This window comes from Pleurodeles waltl, chromosome 8 (assembly GCF_031143425.1).
Source record: "Pleurodeles waltl isolate 20211129_DDA chromosome 8, aPleWal1.hap1.20221129, whole genome shotgun sequence".
Classification (NCBI taxonomy): domain Eukaryota; kingdom Metazoa; phylum Chordata; class Amphibia; order Caudata; family Salamandridae; genus Pleurodeles; species Pleurodeles waltl.
The window spans coordinates 425,364,371-425,379,669 of NC_090447.1; the positions used below are offsets into that span (position 1 = coordinate 425,364,371).

General features: G+C 52.4%; 1 protein-coding gene across 1 annotated transcript in view; it reads right to left on the minus strand.

Annotated features, from left to right (window-relative positions):
- PPP2R3B (protein phosphatase 2 regulatory subunit B''beta) overlaps positions 1-15,079 on the minus strand; it is a 396,604-nt gene extending 381,525 nt beyond the window's left edge. Inside the window, exon 1 of the mRNA XM_069204311.1 lies at positions 14,367-15,079. Coding sequence (XP_069060412.1) covers positions 14,367-14,717 — 351 coding nt within the window. The 5' untranslated portion in view covers positions 14,718-15,079. The remainder of the gene's footprint in view (positions 1-14,366) is intronic.
- Positions 15,080-15,299: the final 220 nt, after the last annotated feature.

Sequence of the window (15,299 nt, forward strand, 5' to 3'; positions counted from 1 at the left end):
GGGGGGAGGAGAGGCCCAGGGAACCCACTCTCCACGAGGTCCTCACCACCATCATGGGAGCATACAACCGCTCCCAGGAGACGATGGCGACGGTACTGGCCCGGTTCCAGGAGATCCAGGTGCTGCAGGAGGAACACTATCGGGGGTACAGGGAGGACATCCGAGCCATCAACACCACCCTGGTTACCATGGTAGGGCTGCTGCAGGACCTCGTAAACAGCAGGGCGGACACTGAACAACACCCAAGGGCCCCTGCCACTAGCCGGGACCAAGAACAGCCATCCACCTCCGCCGGCGCTAGTGGACAGGAGGCCCCCGCACAGCAGCAGCCCACCAGACCCCCACCTCCTGCAGGAGAAGAACCACCCCGCAAGAGGGCCCTGAGATCTCGCAAGACAGAGTAGGATGTCAAGACCCCCGCCAGCAATGGATACCACCTGATGTCATCCCACTGTCCCACATTGTCACCCTGTCCATCCTCGAACTGCCCATGCTCCATCTCTCCACAGGCCTCTGGACAATGCACCTGTGTGACTGTTACTCTGGACTCTGCCATGGACATTCCTTCACCATAGCCCCCACCCACTTGAAACCACCCATCCCATTTTGAGCACTTCAATAAACACCTATTTTGCACCAAAATATCAGGAGTCTGGCTGTGATTTCAATAGATTGTAATTGACATGACAGTGCAAATATGTCCTTGTACATGGTGAAGTCAACAAACAGCTGCCACAAAGCTGTAGTCCATGGGGAAACGAAGCACAGGACTCGTAGTGGGGACCCCAGATCTGAAATAGGGAGGGAAAAGCCAAAACTCAGTCATCATACACTGGGGCAAATAGACAGGCAGCAGAGATGCTGCAGAGTAGTTAACTTTTACTAAATTATCTTTGAAATGTTACCTGTGTCCTATTGGAAGTACTGTTCAATGATTCTGTCCCTGTTGTCTGTTTCAGCCCCGTCGTCTTCCTCCTCGTCACTCTCCTCAGGTTCCACCGCTGCCACAACACCACCGTCTCGACCATCCTCCTGCAGGAAAGGCACCTGGCGGCGCAAAGCCAGGTTGTGAAGCATGCAGCAGGCCACGATGATGTGACACACCTTCTTAGGTGAGTACATTAGGGATCCCCCGGTCATATGCAGGCAGCGAAACCTGGCCTTTAGGAGGCCAAAGGTGCGTTCGATCACCCTCCTAGTACGCCCATGGGCCTCATTGTACCGTTCCTCTGCCCTGGTCCGGGGATTCCTTACTGGGGTCAGTAGCCACGACAGGTTGGGGTACCCAGAGTCCCCCACTAGCCATACACGGTGTCTCTGTAGCTGTTCCATCACGTAAGGGATGCTGCTATTCCTGAGGATGTAGGCGTCATGCACTGACCCTGGGAATTTGGCATTTACATGCGAGATGTACTGGTCAGCCAAACACACCACCTGGATGTTCATTGAATGGTAACTTTTTCTGTTCCTGTACACCTGCTCCCTGTCTCTTGGGGGAACCAAAGCCACATGGGTCCCATCAATGGCACCAATTACGTTGGGAATATGTCCAAGGGCGTAGAAATCACCCTTCACTGTAGCCAGTTCGCCCACCTCAGGGAAAATGATGTAGTTCCTCACGGATTTCATCAGGGCAGACAACACTCTGGATAACACCTTTGAAAACATGGGCTGAGACATCCCAGAAGCAATTCCCACGGTTGTCTGAAATGACCCACTTGCCAAGAAATGGAGTACTGACATGACCTGCACCAGAGGGGGAATCCCTGTGGGTTGGCGGATGGGGGACATCAGGTCGGGCTCCAGCCGGGCACACAGTTCATGGATAGTGGCACGGTTAAGACGGTAGGTCAGGATAATGTGGCGTTCTTCCATTGTCGACAGGTCCACCAGCGGTCGGTACACGGGAGGATTCATCCGTCTCCTCGCCCAACCCAGCGGACGGTGCCTAGGAAGGACAACATGGAGCACACAGTCAGGCAACCCACAGGTACGTACTCACAGCTAGCACAGTATACGATTCTCTATGCAGTGAATGGCGTGTATGAGTGGCTATGCAAGGCCTAGGCCTGTGTGACGCAGTTGAAATTGAGCCATGTAGGCCCTGGAAATGGCGGCTGCCTGACCTGTGAAGTGTGACAATGGGATGTGAGGTCAATGCGCTGGCGTGGCACACCGCGGCGGGCGGCGGGCCAAGACCGCGGCGCGAAGCCGCATTGGTTAACATTGAAGCCTATGGGTTTCAGGAGCCAATGGCGAAGGGCGCAGGCGGTGGCGGGACGCACCGCCGCGGTACGCACCGCCGCGGACGTGACCGCCATTTTCTATCTACTTATCCACTTGCGACTTGAACTTTCACAGGAGAGGACCTATACTGCAAGTGTTGCTGTGACCTCGGTCTGGAAGGGACAATGGCTGCTGCGACTGGGGAAAGGGCCCCTGCCTTCACTGGAGAGGAGTTGGAGAAACTTGTGGATGGGGTCCTCCCCCAGTATGCGCTACTCTACGGTCCTCCAGACCAACAAGTGAGTTTAATTCTATCTGGATTTGGGGCCACTGGCTGGCTTGGGGGCCTGGCGGGGATGGGGGGCATGTTGGGCATGGCGGGGGGCCTGGCGGGGGGCCTGGCGGGGATGGGGTGCATGTTGGGGCTGGCGGGGGGCCTGGCGGGGATGGGGGGCATGTTGGGGCTGGCGGGGGGCCTGGCGGGGATGGGGTGCATGTTGGGGCTGGCGGGGGGCCTGGCGGGGGGCCTGGCGGGGATGGGGTGCATGTTGGGGCTGGCGGGGGGCCTGGCGGGGATGGGGGGCATGTTGGGGCTGGCGGGGGGCCTGGCGGGGATGGGGTGCATGTTGGGGCTGGCGGGGGGCCTGGCGGGGATGGGGGGCATGTTGGGCATGGCGGGGGGCCTGGCGGGGGGCCTGGCAGGGATGGGGTGCATGTTGGGGCTGGCGGGGGGCCTGGCGGGGGGCCTGGCGGGGATGGGGTGCATGTTGGGGCTGGCGGGGGGCCTGGCGGGGATGGGGTGCATGTTGGGGCTGGCGGGGGGCCTGGCGGGGGGCCTGGCGGGGATGGGGTGCATGTTGGGGCTGGCGGGGGGCCTGGCGGGGATGGGGGGCATGTTGGGCATGGCGGGGGGCCTGGCGGGGGGCCTGGCGGGGATGGGGGGCATGTTGGGCATGGCGGGGGGCCTGGCGGGGGCCTGGCGGGGATGGGGGGCGTTGGGCCACTGGAAAGGAAAATGCTGAGTAACTTGAACGTGGTATTTCTCCCTCCCTGTACGTGTCACATAGGTCCGCGCCCATGAGAAGATCGGGATTTGGCGTGCCATCGCCAAGGAAGTCCGGGGCCTGGGGGTCCACCATCGACGGGGCACCCACTGCCGCAAGAGGTGGGAGGACATCCGCCGCGGGACCAAGAAGACCGCCGAGTCTCTGCTGGGGATGGCCTCCCAACGTAGGCGGGGTGCCTGCCGTCAACTGAGCCCCCTGATGTTCCGGATCCTGGCGGTGGCCTACCCTGATTTGGATGGGCGCGTGAGGGCAGCACAGCAGACACAAGGGGGTGAGTACAAGCATCATCTACTCTGTTGTCGTGCAGTGGAGGTGTCTGGGTGGGGGAGGAGGGCTGTGGGTCCCCCTAGGCCAGGGCGATATCTGTAGGCTGGGCACCCCCGTAAGGCCCTGTGTCCCCAGCCACCACCCTCAGTAGTGTGTCAGTACAGCCATCCCTGGGCCGTGTCATCCATGGGTGCAGTTGACAACTCTAGGCGTGTAGGGCATGTTCCACGGAATGCGTAGCGGACCCCAAGTGCGCAACTTAGTGCAGGGGGCATCTGTGTCTGTCATGTCCGCTAACTGTACCGGAGATCCATGTACTCAATATCCCTTTATTTCTCTCTCCCCCCCCCTTTTTGTTTGTCTTTCTGTGCTTGTGTGCATCAGCATCATCAGGCGGAGGAGAAGTGGCATCGGGGCAGGAGGGAGCTGCATCTCACATGGCCCAGGAGGGCCATGCCACAGAGTCAGACTGGACCAGTGAGACGGAGGGCGAGGGGAGCTCCACGACGGGGACGACTGGAGCCTGCAGCGACACGGACACGTCCTCGGAAGGGGGCTCCCTTGCGGGGGTGGCACCATCCGTGCCCCCCGCCATTACAGGTACAGCCGCCACCCAGCGCACCATCTCCGCCCTCCCAGCAGCCCCTCCGCGTTCGCCCCGTGCCCGCTCTGCCAGGAAGCCGGGCATCTCCTTCGCCCCAGGCACCTCAGGCCCTGCCCCTGTTACCCCCGCTGCCCTCAGTGAGGAGGTCATTGACCTCCTCCGAACGCTCATTGTTGGGCAGACTACCCTTTTGAATGCCATCCAGGGGGTGGAGAGGGAGGTTCATCGCAGCAATGCGTACCTGGAGGGCATTCATTCGGGTCAGGCTGCCCATCAGCGATCGTTCCAGGCTCTGGCCTCAGCACTGACGGCAGCCATTGTCCCTGTCTCCTGCCTGCCTCTACTAACTCCCTCCTCCCAGTCTCCTGTTCCTCTGCCTGTCCCACCCACACCATCAGACCAGCCTGCACACACCTCAACACCCAAGAGAAGCTCATCCAAACATAAGCACCACAGATCACGCAGACATTCACACACGCAACATTCCGATGCAGACATGCCAACAGTCACTACCACCTCTGTGACCCCCACCTCCTCGTCTCCCTCCTCCCTACCTGTGACGTCTACACTCACACCTCCATTCACCTCACCATCAGCCAGTGTTTCCATCACCAGCACACCCTCCACTCCAGTCCGCACACGTGCAGTCACCACCCCCACTGCCATTTACACGTCCCCTGTGTCCTCTCCCACTGTGTCTGTCACCCCCTCTTCCACACCACACAAACGCAGCCACCCACCCACCCAACAGCCATCCACCTCACGACAGCCTATCCCTCCTGCACCTGCACCCAAAGACAGCAAACGTGACTCACCTACAACCACATCCTCTCCCTCCACTCCCATTCCCACTGTACCTACCACTCTCCATTGTCCCAAGAAGCTCTTCCTCGCCACTACTAACTTCTTTCCTGACCCTGAGCCCCCCCCTCCTTCTCGTCGGGGTAAGAAGAGCACCTCAGCCACCACCAGCCCTGCAGCCCCCTTGACAAGGGTGCAGGGGTATTGGAGCCCGCCAGCCCGCATGTCTGGATCTTCGCCCAGCAGCAAGGGGACAGCCAGCCCACCCCCTGGGAAGAGGAGCAGAAGGCGGAAGGGGCGCCGCAGGAGCCCGCCTTCTACATCCCCCCCGGACACCACCCAGAGACAGTCACCAGCCACAGCTCCAAAGGGAGGCAAGGGCCACAGGCCGACGACTAAGGAGGGCAAGGGCAGCAAGTTGGAGAGGTCAGGCAGCAGGCCTGCTGCCCAGGAGGAGCCCACAACCCCCATAGCCGCTGCCCCGGGAGGAACCGGCACAGCTGCCCCGGGAGAGCCCACCACCCCCATAGCCGCTGCCCAGGGAGGACCCAGCCCAGCTGGCCAGGAGGGCCCCACCACCCACAGCCCAGGTGGGCAGTGAAGGAGCACCATCCCCGCTGCCCAGGAGGGCACCACCAGGCAATTAGCAGTTGGCCATAGACCGTCCGCCGTCTCAAGAACCGCTGAACTGGGCCCCGCCGTCTCAAGAACCGCTGAACTGGGCCCCGCCGTCTCAAGAACCGCTGAACTGGGCCCTTCAAGGCAAGAACCGCTGAACTGGGCCCCGCCGTCTCCAGAACCGCTGAACTGGGCCCCGCCGTCTCAAGAACCGCTGAACTGGGCCCTTCAAGGCAAGAACCGCTGAACTGGGCCCTTCAAGGCAAGAACCGCTGAACTGGGCCCTTCAAGGCAAGAACCGCTGAACTGGGCCCCGCCGTCTCAAGAACCGCTGAACTGGGCCCTTCAAGGCAAGAACCGCTGAACTGGGCCCCGCCGTCTCAAGAACCGCTGAACTGGGCCCTTCAAGGCAAGAACCGCTGAACTGGGCCCTTCAAGGCAAGAACCGCTGAACTGGGCCCTTCAAGGCAAGAACCGCTGAACTGGGCCCTTCAAGGCAAGAACCGCTGAACTGGGCCCCGCCGTCTCAAGAACCGCTGAACTGGGCCCTTCAAGGCAAGAACCGCTGAACTGGGCCCCGCCGTCTCAAGAACCGCTGAACTGGGCCCTTCAAGGCAAGAACCGCTGAACTGGGCCCTTCAAGGCAAGAACCGCTGAACTGGGCCCTTCAAGGCAAGAAGCGCTGAACTGGGCCCTTCAAGGCAAGAAGCGCTGAACTGGGCCCTTCAAGGCAAGAACCGCTGAACTGGGCCCTTCAAGGCAAGAACCGCTGAACTGGGCCCCGCCGTCTCAAGAACCGCTGAACTGGGCCCTTCAAGGCAAGAACCGCTGAACTGGGCCCCGCCGTCTCAAGAACCGCTGAACTGGGCCCTTCAAGGCAAGAAGCGCTGAACTGGGCCCTTCAAGGCAAGAACCGCTGAACTGGGCCCTTCAAGGCAAGAACCGCTGAACTGGGCCCCGCCGTCTCAAGAACCGCTGAACTGGGCCCTTCAAGGCAAGAACCGCTGAACTGGGCCCCGCCGTCTCAAGAACCGCTGAACTGGGCCCTTCAAGGCAAGAAGCGCTGAACTGGGCCCTTCAAGGCAAGAACCGCTGAACTGGGCCCTTCAAGGCAAGAACCGCTGAACTGGGCCCCGCCGTCTCAAGAACCGCTGAACTGGGCCCTTCAAGGCAAGAACCGCTGAACTGGGCCCTTCAGGGCAAGAACCGCTGAACTGGGCCCCGCCGTCTCAAGAACCGCTGAACTGGGCCCTTCAGGGCAAGAACCGCTGGCCCTTTGGCAGACGTGGCAGGGCAGGATCTATCTCGGGCAGGGCTGCAGGATGTCCTCTGGCCAACTTGCCTCCTCCAGTGGCAGTGGGGTCTGTTATGGACTGTATGGACTGTGGCTTTGCTCTCCCCAGGATGGCCCAGTGGGCAGGCCACCCACTGTATGGACTGTATGGACTGTGGCTTTGCTCTCCCCAGGATGGCCCAGTGGGCAGGCCACCCACTGTATGGACTGTATGGACTGTGGCTTTGCTCTCCCCAGGATGGCCCAGTGGGCAGGCCACCCACTGTATGGACTGTATGGACTGTGGCTTTGCTCTCCCCAGGATGGCCCAGTGGGCAGGCCACCCACTGTATGGACTGTATGGACTGTGGCTTTGCTCTCCCCAGGATGGCCCAGTGGGCAGGCCACCCACTGTATGGACTGTATGGACTGTGGCTTTGCTCTCCCCAGGATGGCCCAGTGGCCAGGCCACCCACTGTATGGACTGTATGGACTGTATGGACTGTGGCTTTGCTCTCCCCAGGATGGCCCAGTGGGCAGGCCACCCACTGTATGGACTGTATGGACTGTGGCTTTGCTCTCCCCAGGATGGCCCAGTGGGCAGGCCACCCACTGTATGGACTGTATGGACTGTGGCTTTGCTCTCCCCAGGATGGCCCAGTGGGCAGGCCACCCACTGTATGGACTGTATGGACTGTGGCTTTGCTCTCCCCAGGATGGCCCAGTGGGCAGGCCACCCACTGTATGGACTGTGGCTTTGCTCTCCCCAGGATGGCCCAGTGGGCAGGCCACCCACTGTATGGACTGTATGGAATGTGGCTTTGCTCTCCCCAGGATGGCCCAGTGGGCAGGCCACCCACTGTATGGACTGTATGGACTGTGGCTTTGCTCTCCCCAGGATGGCCCAGTGGGCAGGCCACCCACTGTATGGACTGTTTGGACTGTGGCTTTGCTCTCCCCAGGATGGCCCAGTGGGCAGGCCACCCACTGTATGGACTGTTTGGACTGTGGCTTTGCTCTCCCCAGGATGGCCCAGTGGTCATGGAGTCCCCTCGTGGATCTGGCGTCGTGTACTCAAGTGGCTGAGGTGCCCCCCCTTCCCTTCCCCCTGAGGTGCCTGTCCTATTTTCTTTCTGATGCCCCTGCAGTGTTCTCTCCGTGGAGTTCTTGTCGTGGGACTGGGCCTTGCCCCTTTGCACAGGACCCCTGTGATCCACGGACAGTGGTTGGACTACATTTAGTAGCTGTATATATTTTGTACATAGTTTATTTCAATATATCTGCCCGTTTATGATCTCTTCTTTTGGTCTTTGCATTATTTCGGAGGGGGGTGGTTTGTGGGTTGTGACAGTGATCTGTGGGAATGCATTGATGTGTGTGTTGTAGTGGGTGTGGGTGGGTGGGTGTGTGCCGGTAATCTTTTCCCTCCCCTGTGTCGTAGGTGCAGTACTCACCGATGTCTTCCGCGCCGCCGGGCGTGCTCCTGGTATATGAGGAGGAATAGGAGTGCGGGGATGACCTGTAACTCTGGCTCCATACTGCCGGAATCTCGCGTGGAGTGCGTAGAGGTGAGCGTTTTCCCGTTCGTAGTCTGTTTCCGCCGTGTTCTTATCGGCGGTGCTCCCGCCCCGGAAAAGGTGGCAGATTGGTGGGTCGTAATAGGGTGGGCGGTACTTTGTCTGCCGCCGGGCTGTTGGCGGGAACCGCCGCGCTGTTTGTTTGTACCGCTGTGGCGGTCGGAGTGTTAAGTTGGCTGTCTGTGTTGGCGGTTCCCGCCAGGGTCAGAATGCCATTTTTAATACCGCCGGTCTGTTCGCGGTCCAACCGCCGCCTCTCCGCCGACCGCCAAGGTCAGAATGAGGGCCAATGTCTCTTTGGAGAACAGCTTTGGTATGTGTAAATGGTCCAAAAAACGCTCTAGAATTTTGTGTTCAACCTCAAGCGTGGGTGGCCCATTTTAGTGGACTATACGCATGTGGCAACCCTTTTGGGCAGGAAAATTGAGTTTCCTTAGTTAAGGGTGAACTAGGCAACCCTAGCACTCTCGAGTTTCCCTTAAACAAAACAATAGCTGCGATTAACTCCCTAGAGCTCTGGGTCTGGGCAGGATCCCCAATGATCTATACAAAGCAAATCCAGATGTGTAAAACCCCTACATTAATCTCTTGTCTAATGGTATACTTTCTGGTATGGAAATCCCAGCATCTTCGAAAATAGAGATCATTCCAATTTTCAAGAAGGGGGAATCAGACCAATCCTGGGAACTACAGGCCGATTAGCCTGATCGACTCCTTGCAAAATATTTTTGCAAACAGGTACTTGTACATCTACAGGAGTGGATCATGAAAGAGGCTGGGATTCAGAGCCAATGTCAGTACCATCAACCAGGTTTTTCCACTTTATTTTTATTTTCTGGAATTAGGTAATTATCAAACAGGGGCAAACTTTTCATTGCATTTGCTTAATTTAAGAACTGCGGCTGATCGCAACACTGAGCGACTGCAAGTGGTTGAGGTTAATTCAAGCATTCCATTGATCACCTTGTTATTTTTAGACTTGGGGCAGAGCCAGTCAAATGTATACAGCCTTTCCGCAGGATTCAGTCAACCTAAGCCTAAAAAAAAATTTAAAAAAATAGACCACACAAAGACGATTTCAACAGTACCCTTAACTTCCGCTACTCAGTCCCCAAGTAGACAGCCTTCAACCTCTACCACATAATGACCTCACCAAAATCCTGAGCTCACTAATCTTCATCTCATATGAAGATTAAATGTTACCACTGTCTGTTGTTTAATCGCTTCAAGCTGCTCTCACATTCCCTCCACAACATCATCAATTCCTCCCTCAACCAAGGAATCTTCCAAGACACCCTCAAGGGAGGACCCATCCTCCCCCCCCCCCCCCCCCGAGTATTGATTCTCATCTTGGAAGCATGCATGGTCTTCTCTCAAACAGTTCTGCAATACCTCACCTCCTACTACACAAACTGATAACAATTTGTACAGATGGCAACAACAAAATCCAAAATCCCTGTCTCCGTTCTCCCATCATTTTCAATATGAACATGAAACCTCTCGTATCCTTACTCAATAACAAGAACATCAAGGTCAACTAATAAGCCAATGACACTCAACCATAACTTAAAGTTTCTTCGACCAACAATATTCAGCAACTCAAATCCTGCCCCAGTCTTATCCAGAACTAGATTTCAATTGCATACTGAAAGCTCAAACAGAGTTCCTCCTATTCATCAATAGCTCTAAACAAGCAGAGATCTAAGCAAAGGTATCTGACATCCCCCCAGTAGTTGGCAAACCAAGCAAAGTCACTTGGCTATAACCTCGACAAAGGCTCCATAATTAACAAACATCGACTGGAGACCCACAACAGCATGGTATCAGCTTTACCTCCTGGAAAAAGGAAGCTTCCCAGAAACAGATATCAGTCTAACAGTCTAAACCCTAGTCCCCACAAACCTGCTTGGAGGCAAAACTCTGCTCAACAACCTACATGACACCACTTTGGCACCCCTCAAAGATATCATATATGTTGTGGAGTACCTCATGAAGGGTTTAAAGAAAGTCAATATCACCTCAAATTGAAGGAACTACATTGGCACCTCACTTGAAGCTCTGGTCATCTTGAAGAACAGCTGCCTAGCCTATAAGGCCAGCAGTAATATCCCAACTTATCAGACCAATAAACTAATTATATCCCCCAGAATGGGTGTAGTACTAAAGGACATTGCCAGGCATTGCAAAAGGAAACCGCAAAGGGCTGGCCTTCTTCATCTATGTTCACAGTATATTGAATACCAACCCCACCAACATCACCACTGCACACACCTGCCTGCCATTCATAAAGAAGCTGAAGCCGCATTTCTTCAATGAAGATTATCCCTGAAATTACTCAAACTCATTTGTAACCTGCATCTGTGTAAAAGACCTTGGTTTGTAAAGCTGACCCTCACCCAGTGTTTAGCACTCCATTGCTTCCTTGCTAGGTTTCAGCTATACAGCTATGCCTACATTATTTTAAGAAGTCCTTATTGTTATCATATTCTTACAGCAAATATATAATGCAATGGTCTACACAAGCACATAGTTTTCTATTAACTGTTTTTGTTCATTTACTTTACATTTAGTTACATGTAGAGTGTGGCTACTTTATGCATGAGGCTCAAATATTTGAGTTGTCTTTCTCCAAAATGGTCAGCAAATGAAAAACCTACAGGGAACATACAGCTCAAAGAGTTTCTGATGGCAATGAATTTGAGAGCATTACCGGTGGATCTGGAATGGGTGGTATTGGCTGCCTTGATGATGTTTCGAAGCATTGATCTGATGCTCTTCAGTATGCAGAGAATGGCTTGTGATACTGTTTTGTTCTACTATTCTCTTGTTCTCACTTGCACCTGAATAGGCTGGGCTCTGCCACCACAAAATAGTATTAACAACCCTGTAATGTCAGTGCAGCCAGCTAGGAGTCAGGGCAGAGGGTTGCGGGAAACTTGTGTAACTTCAGAGAACCTTTCTGGAAATGTCTCCCAACTTCTAGGAGCAGGGCACCAGGGTATTAAAATAAAGGGTCTCAGACCCACTGTTCAGTTCACTGCTGAGGCTGCAGAAAAACTCTCAGAGGACTGCATGCTGCTGTGCATTCTACTATACTGCTGCTGTACCTGGAAGGACTGATTTGCTGCCTTGAGCAGGTCTTGAACCTTCGGAGGCCAGCCCTGCATCTTCTCCTGCACCCAGGACTTTAGAAGTGACTCAAAGGGCTAGTTTAGCTGGGCTCCTTTTCAGAGCCACAGGGACATAACAGGCTTCCATCATCTTGAACCTGCACCTGGACCCAGTCTGAGTGAGTCTTGAACTCCCATGACATCTCCATCCACTCCTAGACCCTTGGTTGTGGTGCTAAAGGTGAACAGGTGGCCCTTTTCTTAAACTGTGGACTTGCAATTTTAAACCTTAAATTTAATAAATGTATAACTCTGGTTCTACTAATTGTACTTTTAAGTTTTTGGTGTCAAATAATTTATTAAAATGTACTATATTTTTCTAAATTGGTTTGGGATGTTTATTGTGCCCTGTTTTTCACTGTTGTGCTGTTTGTGTGCTGCATAAATACTTAACACATTGCCTCTGTGTTTAACCTGACTGCTTTTCGTGCCAAGCTACCCAGAGTCAAGCACAGGTTAAAATGGTGACTTTTTGTTCTTCACCCTTCAAGGGATTGTGGCTGTTGCTTGACCAGGGCTCACACCCCACTCAACCAATAATCCAATTTCTCACATTTGGTTATCCATTATGGATTCATTTATAGCATGGTAAGTTAATGTGGAGGGTGCAGTGGTCTGCCTAATACGTGGATTTTCACAAGAGAGGGAGGAGATAAGTTGATTTTGTGACCAGGACAGGGAGGTTGAGAAATTATGCGAAATCGAAGATACTTTTTACAACACATTCAACAGGAAGAGTGCAATGTCTGAACAGCATGTTCTCTACGTGCGAGATAATGGTGGGAGCAGTGTGCAACTTACTAAAATGGACGTTATTGTGGAAAACTTGGATGGCAGCAAAAAAAGCTGGGGAGATTTAATACAAGGTGGTATTCATGTCAAATTACCTCTTTAAGTACAACACAGCAGGATCACATGTAGTGTCTGGTTTCAGTATTTTAAATGATACTCATTTATATCACTTGTGCTAGGCCTGATACATGTACAGACTATGGTTTACAGATAGTCACCTTTTCAAAAGTGACAAGAGCTATAACCAGATAGTCATATGCCAAAACCACTTCACAGGTCTACATGTGGGCCATTTGAATGTTCCCTTCCCTTTGCCAAAACATTCGAATTTAAAGCTGCCTACATTTAAAGACAACCGTCTTTTGTTGAATCAAGTTCCCAATGTGCAACATTCTGTTTTGAGACCTTTTACAGGAGCGATACACATATTGGAAAAATCTCAGTAGCGAAGTGGAAGGCAAGGGTTATCTATTCCCTCTCCACGGTCACCTCTACATATGGAGCTGTATATTGGATTGTTCTAGCGGTTTTAGCAGACTCAAGAGTTAACTAAGAGAATGCAGAACTTATTTTGCTGAAGATAAATTAGTCTACACCTCAGGCATGGATATGACATAACTATAGTCCAAGGCATTTAAAACAGGTTTGGCTACTTTTAATAGCAGGATACTATAGGCCACAGATTGATGCTACATGTGCAATTAGCGTCTAATATCTTCGTATTCAGTATGTTTAGCAGTTGTTCCATCAAATCATTTTCGCAGATCCAGTTAAGTCCTCAGGATCTCTATGGCTATCTTTAGATAAAGGATTAATTTGTAAATCCAAGAGTTCATTATAGTCTGACATACTACACTTACTGTTGAGGATATTTATGGTCCCCACTCAACATAAGTAAACATCCCTTTATGGTCCGGACATTCACAAGCAACACAACGGAATGTACGACCGGGAGTAAAAATGTGCAAATTGGTTCTAGGTGTGGACTTACGGATACGACACGTTACAATGTTTAAGGTTGTATCACTGTCAGCTGTTTTCGACTTCTACAATACCCTGGCAAGAATTGTGATCTGATAAGTTATACAAGATCTGGTGCAAAGCCAGCCAAGGATTAGAGAACCACCTGAAAATAGGAGGCCCTTGCTTGCACTTAGTCAAGCGCTGCATCCCACTGTAGCCCGATATTTATTAAATCATGAGCTTCCACTGGCTTTCCAATTTATTCTGACCCAGTACCTATCCAGAATTAGGGAAGCAATATCTATGGAAATAGTTGCGGGGTAGCTACTGACCAGGGTGCAACCTGGAGCAACCTGTGTCTAAGAAAAGATGAAAAGCGATCATTCTGAGGCTTCTACAGACATAAATACAGCTGAACCGACAATTCCAGAGCATGCTGGGCAGTTCTGAGGTTGATGATTTTAAGGTGTTTGATAAAAGGACATTCCACTGCATGAGTTAGGCATTAAGTATGTAATTCCTTACTCTGCACAATATGTGTTGTAAAAATTACCATTTTGTTTCTCTTTAACCCTGTTATGGAAAAAGTATTCGGTTTCTTCTGGAGCGATACTTATATTAACAAGTGCTGATGACAGCTTCTCTGTCACTATGTTTTGCGACCTGCTTAGTTCTGTCTTCTAGGGCATATGACTGCCTCAGAAGTAAAAATGTAATTCTCAGATGGTCCCAAATTGTCAAAGGTATTGCAAATAGTCAAGCGATCATAATTTAAGATACAAGACATTACATTAGAAAAGTACACAACATATGCATTATCGAAAGTAAAACAGTAACTGACGATCATAATCAGTCAAGTCGTATAACAGACCAATAACAGTTTCAAAGGCAGTCATATTTAATTAAAAGGGTTGCATATTTACAAGGTTTCCACAAAATAATTATAAAGAGTAAAGGAGTAATCAAGTAACCCTTCCAGTAATAGGGAATCATTTCAGACAATCTTACCGTATTGCTTCCTGTAGATCTCCGAACTCTAGTGCTACTGCCACTTCTGGGGCTACCCAAAGGGCTCAGAGATAGGTTCGAAAGAAGTTGAGTAGGAGGACTGCGGGTTGCTCCATGGTGATTCCCAGAAATATTATCCAGTCCGCCTGCTGAACTCACATGTTTTTTGCCTGTCCCCATGGCGGAAGCAAAGTCACTACATTCCCCGAGGCCAATCTTCTCTCCATTTTTCGCCCTTTTTAGGTAGCTCTTAAGAAGCGTCTGGGTAGAGGTGTCACTCAACCAGCAAAGGAAAACTTCATCCACCTTCATTTTCAGCACAGGCTGGAGAACTTTTCCGGAAGGCATCATTTCCTGGACTTTCTCCTCGGAAACAAGAAAACGAACATAAGACACTTGTCTCCCCAGTGAAAATCCTCCACTTTAACGGGTGTCCCTAAAATGATAAACCACCGCTCGCTGTAGTCCTTCCAAAAGGAGCTTTCATACATGTCAACCTTCCAAATTCAAGAGGAAAAATTCTGACCGTGGGACTTCTCTCCCGCCAGAAAATTAAAATATCGGATTATCTGCGATTAGCGTTCAACTCTAAAACTACACACTTTAATTTAGGAAGGCGAGAAGCATTAACACAGCGAGGTTTATATTGTTTCGAAAGCTACAGCCTGCATCGAGGAGCACGGGGTGTTTGAAGCTGCAATTCACCACATATCACACTATTGGTTAGGATAAAATAGCCCGCCCAGAAAGAAATATCCGGTTGCTCCGGAAGTGATAGCCCAGCCACTCGTTGACCGGAGGTTTAGGAAGTGACTAGTCCTTACTCTTTTGTCTGTGGTTAAGAAACAGCATGAAAAAGTTAAACTAACCCTGGAGCGATCCTGACTTTAATCCAGTGCGAAAGAGGTCCTCCTATTGGAGATGTACAGCAGC